Raw genomic sequence first — 21,913 nt, 5'->3', positions numbered from 1 at the left:
CAAATTTATCTACCCTTGTTAATGTGCCTTCTACCTGGTACTGTATACAAGCACCTCACTCAGGTAATATAATCACTTTTTCAAGACTTACATTTGCTCTTAGTTGAAAGGCAGGACAGGAGAGTGTTAGTAGAGCTAAGTATTATTGGAAATATATTTACAATTTAGGAAAAATGTTAATTTCTGAAACATACATGCCATCCACAATCCCACACTGAGAAGGTGGAGACACCAGTGCAGGCATGATTCGTACAGAAAGTGTTTGCATAGAAGAATGTTCTTCACCTGGAACCTAGTTCCTGTAACAAGGATGGAATAATACACAAGTAATCATCATTATAGGCCAGCTCCAACCAGATAACCAAGGTTCCACAACTCAGTTGGAAATAAAGGGTCTTTGTCTCTCTCTATCCCACATTGGTGGCTAGGGCAATTGGACCACAATACCATATACTTTTGATTTAATCCCAACCTGTAGCCATAGTGTGATGCTTTTTGCCCCACTGAAATTATGATGAGAGAGTAAGCAACACTGAAGTGGACAAACTTTCTCCTCCCTGTGAATAAGTCTAAAAGGCAACACACCAGGCTCTTAATGATGGGATCATATATGCCATACTCAACTAAAGGAGCAGAACTTATCAGGTCTGGAATTATGAACATTCATCCTCACTACCAAGCCAGTGCTCTGGAATTATGGAGAAGACATGGAACCTGTGCTCAAACTACAGATTGTTAAGGCACTTGACTCATAATCTGAGGGTCACAGGTTTGAATCCCTGTCACACCAAACATGCTCGCTCTTGCAGCTATGGGGGCATTATAATGTGATGGTCAATCTCACTATTCGTTGGTAAAAGAGTAGCCCAAGAATTGGCAGTGAGTGGTGATGACTGGCTGCCTTCTCTCTTGTCTTACACTGCTAAATTAGGGACGGCTAGTGCAAATCGCCCTTGTGTAGCTTTGCGTGATATTCAAAAAACAAACTTTCTTCAATGAGCAGTATACAAAACCAACAATGATTAAAAAAGAATGGCCATGCACACCCCAACTGAAGAACATAGTGTTAAATATGAACTGGAATTATGAGTAGGCTCCCATGGAGGCTGATACCACTCTTACTGATATCAGCAAAAAAACATCCAGAGACCCAAGTAGAAGGGCCCCAAAATTGGCCCTTTTCTCCAAGAGTGGAGGAACATGCGAATGCATGTTTGAGAGTCCTAAGGAACAGTGCTCTGGAAGCAGTACAACAGATGAACCAAGTTCCCTCAATTTGTAAAGGCAAGTTGACCCCAATTTATTCAATCCACTGGTCAGCAGGGACATGAAGAATCCCCTTTTACCTTTACTCATGATAGTCCATGATAACATGGCAATAACATCTTGTAAGCATCTAGATGGTCTTATGGAACACCTCATTTCTACAGAGTCTGTTTCAACCAGTAATGAAAAAATCAAACTGATTACTAGTGTGGAATTTAATTTAGAAAGATACACCTGTTACAGATATATTTGCTCAAAGTGGGATCCATTGAAGGGACCCTGGAAAAGACAAGACTGTGGTAAATTTACCCCCCTCCAAGGGTATAATCCTACAGATGTTGTTAAAAATGTTCATGAAATAGGGAAAAACACCAGAAGAATACTACCTGAGCATGTAAAGGACTTAAGAGAAAAGCACTGGAAGAAGTCTGAATACCAACTCATAAAATGTCCTCTACTGGGTAAATGAAATGGGCAGCAAAAGAAAAATGTGCTGAATCTGATGAGATTTAACATTGAAGGTAATTCACCTATAACGACCAAAATATGAAAAATGAATATTTTGGAACCCAACTCTGAGGAAATGGGGGAGAATCAGGGGAAACTGGAGGATCCTAATAAATACACAGTCAAAATGAACATTACAAAAGGAGGCAAAGTGGATCATATAACACTCCCCAGGTATGATGGGCCAAAACAAATTATCAGATTACAATCAATTGCAGAGATGAATGTATCCCCTTCACTAATTGCCAGAGACTTAGAAAGAAAGGGCCTATCAGGATGTAGGACTTAAAGGGAGAAATAGTGTCCTACAAGTATGCCAACAACTACAACTTAAGACATCATCATGTCAGCAGCCAAAAAAGTGTTCCACCAGGAGGAAGAAAACCACGGCAAGCAAACTGACAAAAGAAGGTACAAGGCCTATCAATCTTGTCCCATAATGAAATGATCTATCTCCCAGCCTGAGTCAGAAGTTCAGAAAAGAGGAAAAACTAATAAGTCCCCCATACCAACTTCAAAAGCACTAGTAAAAACACCCCAGGACAAATGAATGTTTCCATCTGTCAGCAGATAAAAAGATGTACAGCCCCAATTATAATTCTACTAAAATCCACAAGACTGTGTGAAAATTACAATCCATAATGAAATGACACATAATACTTCATAGAAAACTGTGACCAAGGCTTTGTTGAGAAAAAGTAATTGCACTACCTAAGTGAAGTGCTTATAGACACATTGACAAAGGTGTATAAATTTACAAACTAAATACTGCCAAAAGCATTTAAGTGAGATATAAAAGACTGGATCATGCAAGACCAATGCTTAGATAGGCAAAGCTGACATCAAAAAATAGTGATATTGTCAGCAGATGGCAAGTTCATTGTGGAGTTGTAAGTTTTGTACTACTTTACATCACTGCATATAAAGGCCTGGTTTTATTAAAAGTTCACTGCAAGTAAGTTGCCATATTTCATAATGAGCACAGTCTTTGAAGTATAACTAATTCATTTAATAAATATTGAAAAAGAAAATGCTAGAGACTCAATGTTTCCATGAGTGCACAAGTATTAGTTCATAAGAATATTGTTTATTTTATTTTAAGAAAAATCAAATCCAATTTTACAATCTCTATCATCAAATACCTTTCATATTTTTAACACTCAAATCACAAGTCACATTTTACAGTCTAAAGTACTAGTTTCCTACAGTCAAAAGTTTTTTGTCAAATATAGATTCACATGTTCCAACTATCAAGAGTTCTATTTTTGGTTAATGTTTTATCTTCAATATAAACTTATAAAAATTGCATCTTGAGATAAGCTGAATAGGTTGTTTCTCTAAAAACATTCACTAAAGAAATAAACTTTGAACTCATGAATAGGGCTAGTGAAAATTAACTGTTAACATAAAATAAATTCTTGAAGTTAAGATCTATTAGAAGGATATATAAGGGACAGGAAATAACATTTGTTTTAGTTTAATAAAACAATCTACTGTACCTAAATATTTAATTTCACATGGTACTGGGTGACCCAGGCTTATGTTCATGAGAACTGAAAAGCTATTGACTGAGTAGGAGTGGCAATGGTTATTACATAAATCTGATAAATCAAATAATGATGAATGATAATGTTACAACATATCCAAGCTTATAGTGTTAATTAAGTTACAATTGTGATAAGAAAGAAAAACATACTTGACAACTTTGAGGCATTTATTGAATTATTTCTTTTTTACACTATTTATTTTGTACCTGATAGGGATAACACATTATCTTGCCATAGCAATGTGTTATTTTTATCTTACTTTGCTTTTAAGCATTTTAATGTTATAGGATAATAATCTGTTCAATATACATATATTTTTAAACACACATACATAACATGCTAATACACAGAAAACCTGAATTTTTACACATCTCAAACTTCAAGCTATTTGAATGGATCAATTAACAATGAGTGAAATACATCTCACTTTCATAAAACAATTCATGCAGTCCAGTGTACTTGAAAGAAATATGTCAAACTGATAAGCAGAAAATTATTACTATTACTCACAAAAGATGGATATTGTGTAGCATGAAATAATAATAATACCTCTAAAAATCCAGATATTGAAGGCATTGCTATTCTGAATTTGTTCCCTTCAACAACTTTCAGATCTTTCCTGAGCATTTCCTCAATAGTTAAACCTATATTGGGAAAAAGTTCATCTTCTTTAAAACAAATAGATAAAAATAACTAAAATATGTACAAGTTTTTCAAAATATCGCTATAAAAAAACAACAAATTCACATTTTTGAACTAATAAAAGTACCTTTACACTGGCAATACAGCTTTCAAATCAGGTTCTCAGCATCAGTGGAAACAAACATACACAGTAATTTGTAATATTAACTATCTTACATGCCCACAGCATCTACTTATCTCCAAAATTCTTAAACTCCATACAATTTTGGAGCAATAAGTCTGGTTGCAATTATGTTCAAACATTCAGCCCCAGTTTTTACCTTTTGTAACTTGACAGTTCAAGGGAGTTATCTACTAATTTGTGGAATAGTTGCATTGTGTCCATCTTGACCTTATGTTTGAGGACTAGCTTAATTCTGCAACATGGAACAGAAATATCTCTGAATTTTAGTGCTAGTTTCCAAATTGATAAACTATAGTAAGAAAATGTATTTGTCTTTATGAGGTGAGACTGAGTCTGACCTTTGAGAATATCTGACTTTGTTCTGTCTTGAAAGAGTCAAGATTTGCTGTTGGAGTTTAATATACTTTATAAACCATTAATTCACAAGATTATAAAGCTTTTCCACCTAGATGATTAACCATCCTTTGTTTTTTTTGCATTAAATAAAATGTTTGTATCAATAAACTTCAAAACCTATGTCTTCTCTTTCAATCCACTTGCAACAAACCATTTCATGTTTCTTTCTACCTACTAAATAAACAAATTTTTAATTTCTGTGGATATTAGGTAGTTGTGCACAGGTATAAACTTGGATTACCACAGTATCTAAAGGTCATATTCCTCTTTTTTTGTATAAAACAATGAAATATCTTTATTATTTTTCAAATTACAATAAAATATTCACTTCTGTCACAGAATAAACACACAAATAATCATAGTAGAACACTGTTACATAGATTTACATATATCTTATAGCAGTTCATAATTATTTCAGAATTTTTGCATAATTTTTGTTAAAGCTATGCATAACATCTGTGCAAAGCTTGTCTTTGTGGCAATGGGACACAAATAAAACATCTGTAGAGTCACAGTCTAGGCACGTTAACCATGGTTTAAATGCAATCCATAATGTTCATGTCTTTGGTTAGATAATAGCCAAGTCCTACAAAGTCAAATGCAATACTGCTAAAAACATTTGTATAATACATAAAGGTGATATAATAATCTCTATCTTGAAATTAACCCTGTTTACTTATACAAAGTGCAATCCTACAATATTACCAACAATTTTAATTCTCTCTATACTGCTGATTTATGTACAACTGGCTTGTATTTCTTACTAAAAGCTAGCCAAATTTCATGTAAATAAGGAGTTAGTCCAATGAACCAAGCCTATGCATGGTGGGTCCAATAATGAAAATACTCATATAGCATTCAGTATGTTAACAAATTAAACTTATAAATTAAAAAACACTATAACTGATAGTTAAAGTTTTCTTAATCTAGAAATCTATTCCTTATAGAAATGCTATCTTCCTCATGCCTGTTTAGCAGACTTGCATGTTACTTGCCTTGAGGTAACACTTATCTAAATTCATGTGTTTAATGTATACTGTGCTAGTGCATGATTATTTCATGCATGTTTATGTGGAGTAAATGCTTGTCCAAAATCCAAACACAATAAGTCATGTTCTTGTCCATACATACACTTCAATCAGAGAAGGAAGAACCACTGTAGAGACAGAACCAGTGTGGAATAAAGTAAAGGAGTGCTGGATATAGTACAGAACAGTTCAGTCACTATGACAATTTCTTGAAAAGAAAAGATGGGAGGTTCACAAACAAGGGCAATGGAACCCTAGAAAAATACTTTGGATCTGCAAAATCCATTGTAGGAGGCACCTGTGTGCATGTCCCAAAGGAATGAGGAGATACAAGGAAGCCAGTGACCCCAGAAGCAATAGAACCTCTAGTGCAGGAAGAGAATAAGAAGCATAATTCCTGGAGACCACATATACCATATCACACAGACAAGAGAAATGAAGAAAATACTTAAAAGTACATGTTAAACCACCCCAACCAAGTAACCTCCTGTATATGAAGGGAGGAATGAGAAAATAATATCAATTGTTCAAGAAAAGGAACAGCAGCCCTGGTCCCTGAATATGGAAAAAAAAAAGCCTTTACAATAAACATTGATACAAAATGGAGTTTTAGTGCTATGTCAAAGGGATGAGCAAGGGATTGAAAGACTCAAACCTTATAAATGGAACATGGTGAGTGGGTCAAGAGGAGAGTTTAGGAAGGTGTCCAACATATATAGCCATGTTTGTTACAATGTTGCTTACCACAGTTGCATCTAGAGCCTTAAATAACTCTCTTTTTCACTGAAGGCCACACAAGCTGGTTCAATTATTCTACAACACAATTGACAAGACAAATTATTCTTATCTTCTCTGTTATTACAAAACAGTTTCTGATAACTTCACTTCAAAATTGCCACTACACTTTTTATTGCTGAACATATGATCATGCAATCTAGAACGAGAGCTCAATAATAATTTATATTAATATTTTATATTTATATCCTGACAGATGTTCAGAACATTACACACAATACTAGATATTCTAATGCAATGACACTCAAATGACATTGTGTTACACTGTGTTCTGCACAAATAAGCATCAACTTCACTCAGATTACAAACTTATTTCCCATGGGAAAGTTAACAACTAGCTTGGATGAATTTGTAATGGCTCTTATTACATATTTAAAAAGCTGGAAAAAATTGAGTGTTATAGGAAATTGCCTTCTTTTTGCATGTTATTAGTCTATGTTCTTTGATGCATTATTAAATTAACTACAAATTAATTAATGCAGTACTACCCTTAGTATAAAATACAGAGTCTTGTGTATAATCAACAAGAAAGAAGACTGGGTAAGTAATTTATTTCTTGTTTTTCAAGTTTATTCTTTATTATAAATGTAACTAAATTATAAAAATATGGATCTTTTCATGTTAGTAAAGATTACATCAGGTAAAATAAGCAATAATACTAACAAAAATGTTTCATGAGGCATACAAGTGAGTAGCACATAAGCAATGTGATTTGGTAGTGTGACATGAGCTGAATGTGTTCCAAGTGAGTTACAACTTATAACGGTATAGATAGTAGTTAGACACGGTTCAAAAGAAAATAAAACAATAAAATGTAACAATAAGTATCTTCATTCTGTTATGAGTTTAAAGCTACTTAGGACAAGTGAATGAAGTTTCATGAAGTTATATATGAAGTTATTCTAGAAAGAAAAAACATTAATTTAGGGTCTTTTGATTTTTCAAATTGACAGATCCCATTTTGGGTTAGGGTAGAGAATATAATAGATGAAATATAAAGTTTTACTGGAAAAAATATTTTAAATGTATTTAGGAGGTTTTAGGAATTATACAAAGGAAACTTGAGATTGAGATGAGGAAAAGTATCTTCAATGTTAACATAAAAATTACTTTGCACACAGAAAATTCAAAATAAGTACTCAATATATTAATAGACAAATCTTTATTTTAGTTGATTAAGAATAATTCACAATAAAATATTATTTTTTTATGTGAAAGACTGTAATATTAATTGAAAGACTGCCAAATTTTGTGAAGATATTCACACTATATTGAAAATTAGAAGCACTGGATCTATAAAGACATTAAATGAGTACAAAGCAGTCACATGGTCAGATAAACTGAGCAAGCCAATGTTGAAATAGTTACTCATAATGCACCTTTTTGAGTTGTATATTAATAATCTGGTATCTGATGAATGTGCATCAAAAAAATAGTACTAAAAATATTTCTAAAGAAAATCACAAACTGTGCTATGATTGTGAACTGATCTTTTTAGAAAAAGAAAATTATTTATATTTATCTTAAATCTACATAACATCAAAAAACAGTTACCTGATATGTCAAGTTTAGCCTTCTGCAATGCTTCAAAAACCTCTATTCTTTCAACTTTTTCCAATTTGGTTTCAAGTTTTGTTACAATATCAATGTCTTTTTGAGTTACCCTTTTAGCTTCTTTTAACAGGCATACAGTATCTAGGAGAATTGTACCTATTGAACAGCAAAAATGTTATAATTTTCCTATACTTAAAATGTATTTCTGATAGGTATCTCTCTCCACTCAGAAGATGAGCTATTCTCATTCATTCCTGCCCCCTATATGTAAACTTTTTTCTTTACATGTGCCACATGACTTCTTCTTCCCCCTATTGAAATCAAGTGATTCCAACACGTTTCTTGTGTAATTCATCATATGTGACCTCTGCACCAGAAGGAGCATAGTGTACAAATGTGATGCATGTGATTCCCTCTCTGCACCTCTAACAAACTATCACTTCAAAGTCTGGGAGAAAACAAAACACCAGAAAGGTACAGGAAGAAAGAGTGGGAAGTGTGAGTGGAGAGAAGTACCTACCAGAAATATATTTTCAGTATAGGAAAATTATAACATTTGATACAGTATTTCCCTCAATTCACATGAATGGCTAGAATTCCATACTGAGTAAGCAAAGGGATTGGTACAAAGGAAGAACAGACAAAACCCCCAAAAGCATCTGAAGGATACCTCAACAGAAACTCAAGGTTGAAAGATCTGAAGAGGAGAACTGCACTACTTCCAAACCAGGTATACTCTTTGCCTGTGTACGGAATGTGCATGATATCAGGGAGAGAAATAAGAGGACCACATCCAAGTGGGAGAGAATGTAGTAGAAAAGCAATCTTAGCCACAGAAAGATATTGTAACTCAATCCCACAATGAGAAAAGTGGGTAAAAGAGAATGTGCCATCTGGTGTAGAGTGGCTAGAACATGGTGAACTATACTTGATAAGTCAACTATATCCAAAACCTCCTCATGGGGTACTGAAAGTTGTGCAACAGTAGGATGAGGACCATACCACCTTCACCTCAAACATAAAAACAGGAGATGTGAGAACCACACCAAATTCCTGAGTATGACACAAGGATTAGCTCTAAGATATTGATCTGGGACCTTGACAGTTAGTATCAAAAGAATGTCTATCATATACAATTAACTTCCCCAACTGTAAAAAGGCTTGGGCCATCCAAATGGTAATAACATCCCTGTAAGAAGAGAGAATGACAGAGAGTCAAGGATAGAACTGGAACAATCCTACTTCTGTGAGCTAAAATACACAGTGGAAAATAAGGAAGGAGAATAGACAATCCAAAATGTGCGAGAATTTACAGTGATTAGTTCACTCTAAATCCTTGAATCCTTTTGACAAAACTTGAAGAACTCAGATATCACTGATGAAAGGCACCATTAATGAAAAAAAGTCACAAATTAAGCTCACACTGGACCATACTAGATAGTCATTGGAACTGTTGGCAAATTATTAAGCATGGACACAGATGTCAGAGGATGAGTGAAAAACCTAAGTAGGGTTTGAAAGAATGTTCGTGCAGTAAGGAAAAACATGGGTCATGAGAAATAAGAGTGAAGGATAATTTCTCAGGTATGTGATGTTAACTCTAAACAAAATGTGGAAGAACAAACTGAATCCTCAGGAAAAGTATAGAAATGCACAGCATACTCTGACATTGTCATCCTGCATAAGTTCAGAATAAAGTGGGGCAATGTCTAAATATAAAGGTGAACCCATGTAACATTCAATCTCCCTATGAATAAATGTATACAAATCTCCTGTTGGGTCACCCACCCCTGAAGCATGTGAATATATTACATAAAGGTGACAGAATTAATGTAATGATCAAGAAAACTAGATATGTTAAAAAAAATTATAACCTCTTCCAAGAAATAAATATAGCTCAAATTAAAAGCAAAACAAAAAGATAGTTCAGTAGAGGTGTATAGTGCAAGTCATGTGTCACACAAGTGTTCCTGTTGGTGGAAAGATGATGTGTGGAGATGTGTTGGGAGGGAGCATAAGGCTTGTGGCATGTATGAAGAAAATTCTGCATATAATGGTCAACAATGAATGAAAATATCCAATCTTTTGAGGAGAAGAAAATACCATATCAGAAAACATATGATCAATTTGTAACAAAGGCTAATGATCTATTAAAAACTGACGTGTCAAGAGAAACTTGAAACTAAACTTTCATAATGAAAAATGAGATATATTTCAATAGTTAAAAAATACTGAGTAAGATAACTCAATTAGGAAATGCAAGTTTTTGTAGGTTTTTATATCTTTTTAATGGTAGTAGAACATAAGCAAAAATGAGTTGATAAAAACAAGAGTATATAATTAACTACAAATGATCCACTATTTTTTCCTATTTAGAATCTGCAAAATTAGACATACTTTAGAAAATTGGTAAAAATAGAAACAATGGACCAAAATATTAATTGAAAAGTGTATTTATAGAGCATTTACAGATAACACGTATTAATTTTCATTTTCTTTTTCATTGGGCTAAATGCTGATTGCATCAAATTCCTTTAAAAGAAATTATCTTGAATTCCATACAAAAGTACAGTATTAACACTTTCAATGCAAATATCTCCAACCATGCTTAAGTCTTCATCAGAATAACAGAATGCAAAAGGTAACACAATTGATACATGTACAAACTAGGCTTAAATATAAGAAGTATTCTTTTAAAATCAAATGCATCATAATTATAATGTAAAACATTAAAATAATTTTTTCATGTACTGATCTTTTTCTCTTTATCTTTACAATTCTTCAATTTGCAGTGATAAAAAAATGTTTCAACAACATCTATACAACATAGATCAAATGCACACAAGGCCAAAACTGTTGCATTGCTGTCTGCTGCATAATGATTTACTAATTAGATGAAATTAAGTTCAAATAATATATTAAAATATTATACATGTATACAAACAAGGTTTCTGCTCAAGGCATCATTCTACAGTTATCAGTTTGACATATCTGATTAGTTTTTTATTACCATACAGGAGCATAGCAACTTGTTGGTCAATTACACTTGGACACATGGTGAACATCTTTTCAGCCACAAGTGTGCAGCATGATCCAACCATTTCAACTGTCATATCACACCTGATATAGTGAAAAAATTAAATTTTGTACAGTTTATATAAGCTATACCTTATAATCCACTAATAAAAAGAATAAAACTTTATCACTGGATCTAGATTTTTACACAATGCATTAAAAATCTACACATTTATAATACCACACAAGATATTTTTAATAATAATTTGAAAAAACTAAACTTATAGAAGGTTCAGCTATTTAAATGGTCAAAATAAATGTACTGTATTACTGTACTTTTATGTCTGGATATAAATAACTAGATACTTATGATGAAATGTTAGATTAAAACAAAATAAAGTAATATGAAGCAAATTCAACCTATGACTTAGTTTGATTCATAACTGTAAAACAACTCTTTGTTAGTTGAAAACATCATACAGTGGATTTGTCTGACACTTATGAAAACATAAGCAGAGGATAGCTATAAATTTAAAAAAATGAGGGGGAGCATTATAATACATACATAAATAAACACACACCTCACTCCTCTGTCTCTGCATTCAAGCTTGTGATGATCTATGACCCTAACAACAGCTTCTTCTAAACACTGCTGGTCAGCACTCAAGATATTGTGGTCCACCAGTGTTAAGTATAATTTTTTTTCTTTTGCAAGTTTCTACAGAAAATGACAGGAGATAACATTTATGCACTTCAGAGAAAAGTACTAACTTTTCAGAATTTGCATAACATGATCAGCTACACCATTCTTGGACAAGAGGCATCATCTCTTATCAAAATAAAGATGGTAATAGAAATTATCACACTGTTCTTCACTGGCCTAATACAGGTTACACTTTGTTCCATGCATTGACAAGTAAGATTTTTGCAATTAAAATCATTACTAACAGTCTTACAGCAGTATGCTACAGTATAATACTTATTACCTTTCTTTTACAGCTTTGATATTTTAAACAAGACTCAATCAGTTAAACAACATAGTACCTGTAATAACATGTCTTGTAAATACAGCCACAAAATAATTAGATAAAACAACTTTATAGCATTTAAACAAATTTTATTTGAAGAACTACAGTATACAGAAATAACTATATATATATAAATGTATGGTATTCTGAAATGTCTTTAACTCACACAAAAATGAAAATAAAAAAAAATTAGTAGCATCAATTATGCATATTCTTGAAATTTCTGTATAAACATACAATTACTGTCTTAGAAAGACATATCAAAATGCCACACATATAATATATATTCTAACACTACAAGAAATGTAGTTATATTCTTGCAATTAGCCATTGTCCAGAGTTATTAATGATGGGTGGAACTCCAAATCTTGAATAAATCAATGACAAATGATAGATTGGGCTTCACTTTTTCTTTTTTTGAGATGTAAATGACTAAAAACTATATTTACATCCAACTTGCGCAGTTACTTACATAACACATTAGTATAAGCATGTTGAGTTATATAATTCTGTTTTGTAGAACAACAAAAACATCTAGTTTAATCACATAACTTTTGTACAGACATGAGAGTGAATTCATTTGTTATACATAATAACTAAGAGTATTCTATTATGAAAAAAACTGTTGGGCAATGTTCCCTTTCCTTCTTTTGTTATTAAATTCCTGATGACTTCAACAAATGCTAGTTGCATATCCTACTTTGTGAAAGGTAAAAAACTTACTAACTTAACCCTTTTGCAATGAGTCACAGGTCAAAGGCCATGTCATCGCATTTGCTGCTTTTATTCAAAATTTTATTGAACTATCATGTTATGAATTTATATCAATAAGTTTGGAATCAAAACGTAGATTATAATTCAAACTTTAATATTATATACAAGTTCATTTCTTAATTTCAAAAAAATATTAAAAGAACACACCTAAATATAGATTTTAGCAAGTCACATAGTATGTTGAATGCACCACTAGTTAAAAATAGATGTTTGTGATGTCAAAATACTAAGTCTATAGTTTGGTAAAAATTAGGAATTCATATAAATAACACTAACAAGCAAGAATATAAAATAAGAACCTCATACATTTTTATTTTGCAAAGATATGGCTCATGTACTGACTCAAACAAAGTGGGCCTGTTCACCTCTTTCCATTTTTGAAAACAGCCCCTTATATACCCTTACTTCAAAGTACATGTGAATAACCAATCAACAGCTTAGAATGTCCCCTAGTGGTTTCCTCAGCCAATTTAATCTGTGAAAATGCTACCACATTCTTTCAAACCACAATTTTGTGAAGATAGGTTGTGTCTTTAGTTTGCTTTATTTTTTTCTAAACTCAATACAGCTTAGTTACTAAGCTTAATAAATTAAAATGGAATTCTATGGTGTCAGTAAAGTTATTATTTTTAGGTTATTCAACTGAATACATAAAACCTAAAAAAAAAAATTGTTTGATATCCTCCATGTGCAAAATTATATCCAGTAACAACCAAGTTAAGATATTAATGCTAGAAGAAATAACTGCTTGTTTATCTTCTTCATTTATTTATTGTTTTATATTTTAAATAAAACAAGTTTCATAACTTATTTCTAAATAGACAATATCTCTCACTCTCTCTATTGATATATATATATATATATATATATAGTGTATAATAAGTGAAATGTGACTATATTACAAAATACTAGTCCATTACAATGCACCCAAGACAGAATCACATTGTAAAGACTAAATATAAGTTTATACTAATGGATATGGTAACATGAGTGCACATGCACCATATCAATGCAACTTATGTAATGTTAGCTAGGCATGACTGGAAGGTCAATATAATAAAAAATATATATAATGCTGAGACTTAAGCTACTTAGACTAAACCTTTGTATTTTCATGTTACAGTATGTAATCATTCTAACATGAAAAAAAATAATTTTCAAATTTTGATGATGGTTACAAGGTTAGTCAATTAAAACATCCCACGTAGAAAGGATATTAAAAAGAACATCAAATATAGTGTTACTGAAAACAAACGTTTGAAATGTATGTAGGAAGTTTTAGAAATTATGCAAATAATATGAGATTTTTGGAACAAAGAATAGTTTTTTTAATCATAACATGCAATTATTTCTCACTCGGACTAGTAATGAAACAAACTTGATATAGTCACAAACAAATCTGTAGTAAAAATATTCAATTAACAAATTTGATTTTTCAATTGCAAAAAACTTATATACTATACTGAAAGTCTACTAAATTTTGTGAAGATACACAAACTACATCAAAAGTTATAGTGTAAATACCTAACGTATGCAAATGCATAATAAAATGTGTATATTATATTGAGCCTGTTGCTAAAGAATTAGCTTTAGTTGTGTCTTTAAATTCATAGTCAAAGGTCTATAGAAAAAAATGAAAATTTGCCTTCTTTCAGGGTGTTTTTATCCCCTATTACAGTCAAAATACTAAAACAAAGTAGTTTATGTACTTCCTCAGACAATTTTCAATTGTTATAATTATGGTAATTGAACCAGCCAATTCTGGGTGATGCAAGCCAAATGTATATACAAAAATGGAAATGTTCCCTATTTCAGTTTTTTAATCTCACTTCTGGTGTAGACATTCACAAACAAAACAGCCCATACACACTACTGAATAGTTACCACACCAAAACGTATGATAAAACTGTCCAACTCTGGGTGATCCAAATCAAAAGTCTATAAAAAAAAAAAAAGTGGAAATGTTCCCTATTTCAGAGTTGTTTTTATTATTTTTCTTGGGCAAAATTCTTAAAAGAAAATAGACTAGGTACACCACCAGACAGTTTCCAGCCAACATATTAAAAATTACGTTGACCAAGTCAGTCAACTCTGGGTGATGGATGCTTACACACAGACACATGTATACATACACACAATGGATTACCTTTATAGTATGATTAACACATGTTTAGTTGATTTGTAGACCTGCATGGATTCTTTGTAACATTGGTGGTTCTTTGTTCTCCAATCATACATGAATATTAAATCATTTAAAAATTAAAACAGTGTAGTGATGACTTGCTCCCTTTTTGCTTCATCACTATTACTTAAAATTCAAATTACTCTAAATAAATGAAAACATATTTACATCCAATAACAATTATTAGTTTACACTTTCAACTTGGTGACTGAAACATTTTCACAATATCCATCATTCTTAAAAACACTTTTCAACATGCAATTATCATTATACTACTGCATAGATGGTGGTTGGTGTCACATACAATCAATTACACAAAATACATTTCATCACAAACTCTAATGCACCAATAATGATTCAATTTATAATACTTATATAAATCAGCAAAATATAGAAATTGCATTTAAAATATAATATTGTATTCTAAAGCGTACAAATAAGGAAGCTTACATGTATAACTAATTTGTTCAAGTCATAGATCAGCACAGCTTTTTACACATCATCAACATATAAAGCATTCCACTGGTTTCTGTTTCAAATTTCCATGTTTATCACAACATGTAGAATCATGACTGTTAACTGTACTTCAATGAGTGAGAAATATATTTAAGTACACATATTTAGCACCTGCCACATGAGCCAGTCCAGCATCTTTATGTGGATAAAAAGAAAGTGCCATTCCAGAAAGGTTTAAATTATTTTGCTTAGACAGAAAGAAGTCTTTTGACACTATTTTTGAGGCTTAGATTACTCGAACTGACTCGACCATAAGAGCCAACATGGAAAAGTTAACTTGTAAATGTAGCAGTGGTAGGTTTGAAATTTTTTACATGTGACCTTTAACATGATGGTTTAAGTGTAGCAATTAGTTAAACTGTGGGTCCAGGTCATAGGAGGAAAGAACTTATTCAAAAATATCCCAATCAATCTGACATACCAGCTGAATCTAAGATTTGTCAATTGATTACTGCACTGAGAGCAAAACTTAAAAAAATGAGCACAGCAATTTCAATATTTTGTAAAATCAATGGTACAGTAAAGCCTAAATATGCAGTATTTAAGTTGAAACAAATGTATGATGCAAGGCAAGATGGTTTCCCATGCAATTCTCAAATAACAAATGGCATTTCTACAATGAACAGTAAATACAAGAAGGATAGTATAATGCTAAGTATGATAATGCCATAGTATAATGCGCTATATATAACACCTATATATATTTCAACATGTCATATTTTCCTCAATATTCAGTTTTGTTTTAGAAGTTGTGCCAAGCTTTATTCATGAAGGTCTATCAAAATAAACCTAAATCACCAATTTTCAAAATTACTATCTTCTTCTTATCAATTATCCCAGACTCAGTACTAAAATATGTTGAGATTACCTGTGTGACAGGTGTTAAAATTTCTCCACCCAATGTAAATTTTCACACTTCAAACCACAACAACAAAATACTGAACAGCATGTGTTTAAAAGGTATGATAAAAACTTTACTGCTTACTTCTAAATCAATTTCATCCTTGAAGATGAGAAGATCAAGTGGTATATTAGTCTTCTGTAGAAAAAAAGTAACTTCTGTTCGAAGCCTGAAATCTTTCCTGACGACATTAAGCACTGGCAACACTACACACTCCAGCTCTGATTTCCTCTGAATACACACATAAAACACAAGTGTATAAAACATAAAAGCAGTAAACACACAAACCATAAACAGATGTATGTGCTAGAACAAGGAAAGAAAATATTCATTTACATAAATATGCATTTTTTACTATTTACACTACTTAAGAATCAGGTATATACATGTACAGACTGTTTTCTACAAAGTGTACAATAAATGTACTGACTGCATTAAAAGGAGTAAATTCTAATCTTTGTAAGATTATTAAGACTAGAAAACTTTATAGTATTCTCAAAACTGGAATTTTAAAATTCAAAATTACACTTTTTTAAGGTCTCCTGCAAACACACACTATAATAATGTGATATAAATTATTTAGGCCATTTATAGTTTTCCTAGAGTTTATAAATACCCTCAATTTTCAGAAAGGAAAATAAAGGCATATCTTTACCTAAAGCAGGGGATGGCAACCTCTTTCTGCACAGGGGCCAAAGGTCATGTCTGTGAGGAGATGGAGGGCCACATTAAGTTATGAACTGGAATTATTTTTTAGTACCACCACAGGCTGGGTGAATGTGATATTTCATTTGGGGATTGAGGGCTAGATGATTTTAGCTTGCAGGCCGGCTATGGCCTGCGGGCTGTAGGTTGCCAACCCCTGAACTACAATAACCATATACATTTTATATATTTCTTCTTAGCTTGTATTCAGCATCTAATAAGTGTTATCTGAAGTATACCACCTCTAACTAAAATAAAGTATATTACAAAACTTCAAAGTTACTCACAGGTGTCATGGTCTTTGCATGTCTTAACATAACGGTAGTAACACACTAAATATCCTATTATATCATTTTTTTTTTTTAACTGTCAGTTAACTGTAGACTTTATACTTGAAATGATTAGAATTCTTTTACATAAATGTTATAAGTTAACCCACTGTAACTGACAATTAACACTTTGTAATAATAACAAAATATTTTCAAGTGTGACACTGGAAAGCATCAAAAGAGGAAAAATTGCAGACACAAATTGACCAACAGTCTTACTTAACTTGAATCCAAGTGAACATTAATGGGAAGGTTCTTTTCTGATACATAAAATGTACATGAAAAACAAGTGTTTTTATACAAACCTGGTTTATACATTCATAATTCTTAAAAATAAGTGATAACTTATTAACACTTGTATATTTACCTGACAAAGAAGAAATGCTGTGACAATTGAAGTTACTGCTGAGTCAAGGTCACAAGACTCATTACCTAATACAACGTGAATTTCTGGGAAATAATTCAAACATCCCTAAAGAAACCAAAATAAGAAAGGCTACATCATTGATCCCTTGTACATATGGATGGTAATTATTTGCTATATACAAAGAAAAATGTGCCTACTAATAAATTTTACATCATATACTGTGTAGGATCACAGATGGGACCTTTGGTGAAACAATGTTAAGTAACAAATGATTTATGTTTAACTGCTTATAAGTATTGTTTATTAATAATTATAAACTATCAATATTAAGAACTAAATGCTATTGTTTATATCAGAGTTATTAAATGTGTAAATATCTAAAAAAAGAGGAATCTTGATGTAATCTGGTAACATTATTAATAGAGATCATTCAAAATTTATTTGAAATGATTTATAATTTAAACAAGACAAACTGAGCTATGAACAGTATAAAAATTATTCGTATTTAATATTTTCATAGAAATCTACATCATAACTGTGAATAGTTATACCTAATTTTTAACTGATAGACTTGGATTTTTTGGTTTGAACAAAGAGGGAAGAGCATATTTAGTTCAAATTTTTAAGAGAGATCTAGATGAAATTCATTAACTCAATAACAAATTTTAAAATGAGACTAGGATTTCAGCTGTTAATGGGGTCATAACTGTGGGGAATGTAATTTCAGACATATAGATTGAGAAATGTTTGAGTCTATCCATGAAAGAGACAAATTTTTAGAAATTATTTAGATTAACTTTTTTCATTAATTGGTCAGTGAACCTACTAGGAACAATGTAATATCTGGCTTACTCTTAACTTCTAATATAGAAATGATTTATAGGATTGAGACTGGAGAACATATAGTTGCAAGTTATCATTGCTCAGAAATAACAATATTTTGGCTACAATTTTCAAGAAAGCAAAGTCTGAATGGACATAAGAATAATCCAACATGAATTTGTCAATAAATTAATTGGAGATATGAACCTAAATAAGAAAAACTTTTAAATGTTCAAGATTAAAATGGTCCTTACAGAAAAAAGGATAGCTGCAAATAAAAGATCAGGTAGGCTCACAAAAAGTATAAGGAATGAAAGAAAAGCATTATACATTTATGAAGTTTAAATTGATTGCTTTGATAAAAACTTGCATGATCATGATAATTAATCAAATGATATCATTAAATGATATTAGAAAATCAAAAAGTATGTGAAAAATAGCTATTTGGAAATGTAAAACTTTTGAGTAAGGATTTCTTAAAATATTTTAAAGGAAGCAAAATGTTAGGACTGGAATAGGGCCTTCAAGAGATAAAGAAATGCTCATGTTTGGTTATAAAGAGGTGGTCATATTACTACACTCTTTCTTCAGTTTCTGCTAATGAAGAATTAAGTAATACCTCTCATCTTAAAACATATGCTAGACAGCAAAAAGACTTAACAAGATGATCACATTAGTTTTGAACTTATTCAGAACAAACTTGGATGTTAAAAGAATGATATGGCAAAATAAATTTTGTAAATTCTTGAGTACCGGGAATGTGCCAGAAGACTGGACGTTTTGTAATGTTACTTCTCAAGGGAGATGATAAAAAAAATAGCCCAAATAATTATAGACCTATTACTCTTATATCAGTGTCAGGAAATATTTTTGAAATTCTAATAAAAATCAAATCTTCATAAATTCATTTAATAAAATGCAAAATTTTAATGGATAATTAACATGGTTTCACTTTAGAAAAATTCTGCTTTACTAATTTTTGACAAAGCAATATGTGCCCAATTTTAGACTTAAAACTTTCTTATTTCTAGACTGTTCCGCTCTGGTGATACAACAGTCTCAGGTTTGATTATCACTGCCATCAAACCTGCTAACCCTATCTTTGTTAAGACGAAGCTGATGAAGCCATCTACCACTGTCATTAACTGAACTGGTATCTCAAGGAAGACAAGTGGCTGACAATGACAGCACCAACCTTGGTTTAAGCACTGTACTGAATTAATCAACTGGAGTTGATTAATGGAGCAGTCGATTAATTGATTAGTAAATACCTCTAACTGACCAGCTGTACTAACAATACCTTCTAATAATAGCCTAATGAACGTATTAGTATTACATTTATTTTACTACTACGTATTCCAGCAGGACACTATAGTTTACTTAAATGTAATTAAGGACAACATAACATTACAAGCAGTGTACTCTGTGGCCTAATTGACTCGGATTTAGTATTTCGCAACGCATAATAATAAGTGTACAACAAACTAAAAAGATTAAGTGAAAATTACAAGTTTACTTACCACATACGACTTACAGTTACGTAGGAATGACTCCATTAACAGAGTAAATAATTATTTATTAATTTATCGTGGTATTATGCAACTTGAAGTACTCCAAACAATCATTCAGATAGTGTCAATGAATTAAATTACATTTCCTGAGAAGGAAAACTAAAAAATTAATTACTTTTGTCTGGATGATATAAAAGCCTGCAAGTGTAACTAACTCTAGTGAAAATACAATTCGTGAAAGTGAAAAAATAACACCGAAATCATTTTTATTAACTCTACAATCCTTGTTTGTTTGTTTTGGAATTTAGCAGTGTAAGACTAGAGGGAAGGCAGCTAGTCATCCTCACCCACCGCCAACTCTTGGGCTACTCTTTTACCAACGAATAGTGGGATTAACCGTCACATTATACACTCCCACGGCTGGGAGGGCGAGCATGTTTAGCGCGACGCGGGCACGAACCCGCGACCCTCGGATTACGAGTCGCACGCCTTACGCGCTTGGCAATGCCGGGCCCAACTCTACAATCCACAGTTCCAGATAACTAATAATTAATATTTCCTCTTCCCTCTAGTCTTACACTGCTAAATTAGGGACGGCTAGCACAGATAGCCCTCGAGTTGCTTTGTGCGAAAATCCCAATCAAACAAAATCTTTTATAATTTTTCATTCTTACATTATCATCACGTTAGCAGCTCGTGTATCAACCATCTAAATTAAAATATTAAAAATATAGCTTACAACAAATATTATGAATAAACTATATTCATTATCTAAGTTATGAAAAGGTAAGACTCTGATACAAAACAACAACAAAAAATCATAGTTCTTATCTGTATTTATAGAAAATTAACAACACATTTGTGCAAAAAACTCCTTTAGATAAAAGTATTTAATTACGAGCTGCAAATCATTAAATATTATAAATTAAAAGAAAACAAACAACCGAATTTCTACCCTAAGGTATATTTTCCACAAGAATTAGTATTCAATTACAAAAGTGAAAAGAGAATGTTTGAGGATCTATAAGACAAATTAAGTATAACTTTTAGTAACTAGATGCAAAAAGAAAAGTATTTGTTTGGAAATTTCGCACAAAGCTACTCGAGGGCTATCTGTGCTAGCCGTCCCTAATTTAGCAGTGTAAGACTAGAGGGAAGGCAGCTAGTCATCACCACCCACCGCCAACTCTTGGGCTACTCTTTACCAACGAATAGTGGGATTGACCGTCATATTATACACCCCCACGGCTGGGAGGGCAAGCATGTTTAGCGCGACGCGGGCGCGAACCCGCGACCCTCGGATTACGAGTCGCACGCCTTACGCGCTAGAAAAAGAAAAGTAACTATTTGAATACATGACAAAAAGTTACGATAAACAACAGCAAATATTAATAATTTTACATGAAAGGACTCGGACAAAAAGCATGTTCTCTGAAAGAATTTTATAATCTCCAGCAGAGAGTAGATAGAAAATAAAAATAAAATAAAGGTATTTTAGGTGATTTAAACAGTACTATAAGAGGTTTTCTGAAAGAGAGAAAATTTGTAATCTGGAAAAGTTTGAAAACTGAGAAATTAAGTAACTTATGGGAAAATGCAATTAATGCTTCTCAAATTTCATGAAATAATTAATGAAGCTATCTCAAACAAAAAAAATGTAAGTGAGAACAGGCCTCGAAATGGAGAAGTTGGACATTGCAGTTGAAGCTCTGGAAGTTACGATGAAAAATCCAAAGATGAAATTCACAGAATTTGACTAAGAAATGTGGAAGTTATTCAATGAAAGGATTGAGAATAAATAGGTATTTTAAGCACTGATAAAATATTTGAATTATTTATGTAGA

General features: G+C 31.9%; 1 protein-coding gene across 7 annotated transcripts in view; it reads right to left on the bottom strand.

The window, feature by feature from the left end:
- The window catches only part of LOC143239887 (exopolyphosphatase PRUNE1-like), a 35,799-nt gene extending 15,221 nt beyond the window's left edge, over positions 1-20,578 (bottom strand). For 2 of the 7 annotated variants that reach the window (XM_076481505.1, XM_076481504.1), the window contains exons 1-7: positions 20,079-20,578; positions 17,737-17,841; positions 16,420-16,566; positions 11,516-11,652; positions 10,930-11,039; positions 7,920-8,075; positions 3,870-3,964 (exon numbers count right to left, since the gene is read on the bottom strand). In XM_076481505.1, coding sequence (XP_076337620.1) covers positions 3,870-3,964; positions 7,920-8,075; positions 10,930-11,039; positions 11,516-11,652; positions 16,420-16,566; positions 17,737-17,841; positions 20,079-20,114 — 786 coding nt within the window. In that variant the 5' untranslated portion in view covers positions 20,115-20,578. Of the gene's footprint in view, positions 1-3,869; positions 3,965-7,919; positions 8,076-10,929; positions 11,040-11,515; positions 11,653-16,419; positions 16,567-17,736; positions 17,842-18,812; positions 18,906-19,583; positions 19,736-20,078 lie in introns of those variants that run through there. The other 5 variants (XM_076481500.1, XM_076481501.1, XM_076481502.1 and 2 more) reach the window with 5 other exon arrangements.
- Positions 20,579-21,913: the final 1,335 nt, after the last annotated feature.

This window comes from Tachypleus tridentatus, chromosome 13 (genome assembly GCF_004210375.1).
Source record: "Tachypleus tridentatus isolate NWPU-2018 chromosome 13, ASM421037v1, whole genome shotgun sequence".
Classification (NCBI taxonomy): domain Eukaryota; kingdom Metazoa; phylum Arthropoda; class Merostomata; order Xiphosura; family Limulidae; genus Tachypleus; species Tachypleus tridentatus.
The sequence above is the reverse complement of the archived record's forward strand: the minus strand, read 5'-3'. Positions and strand labels throughout refer to the sequence as shown.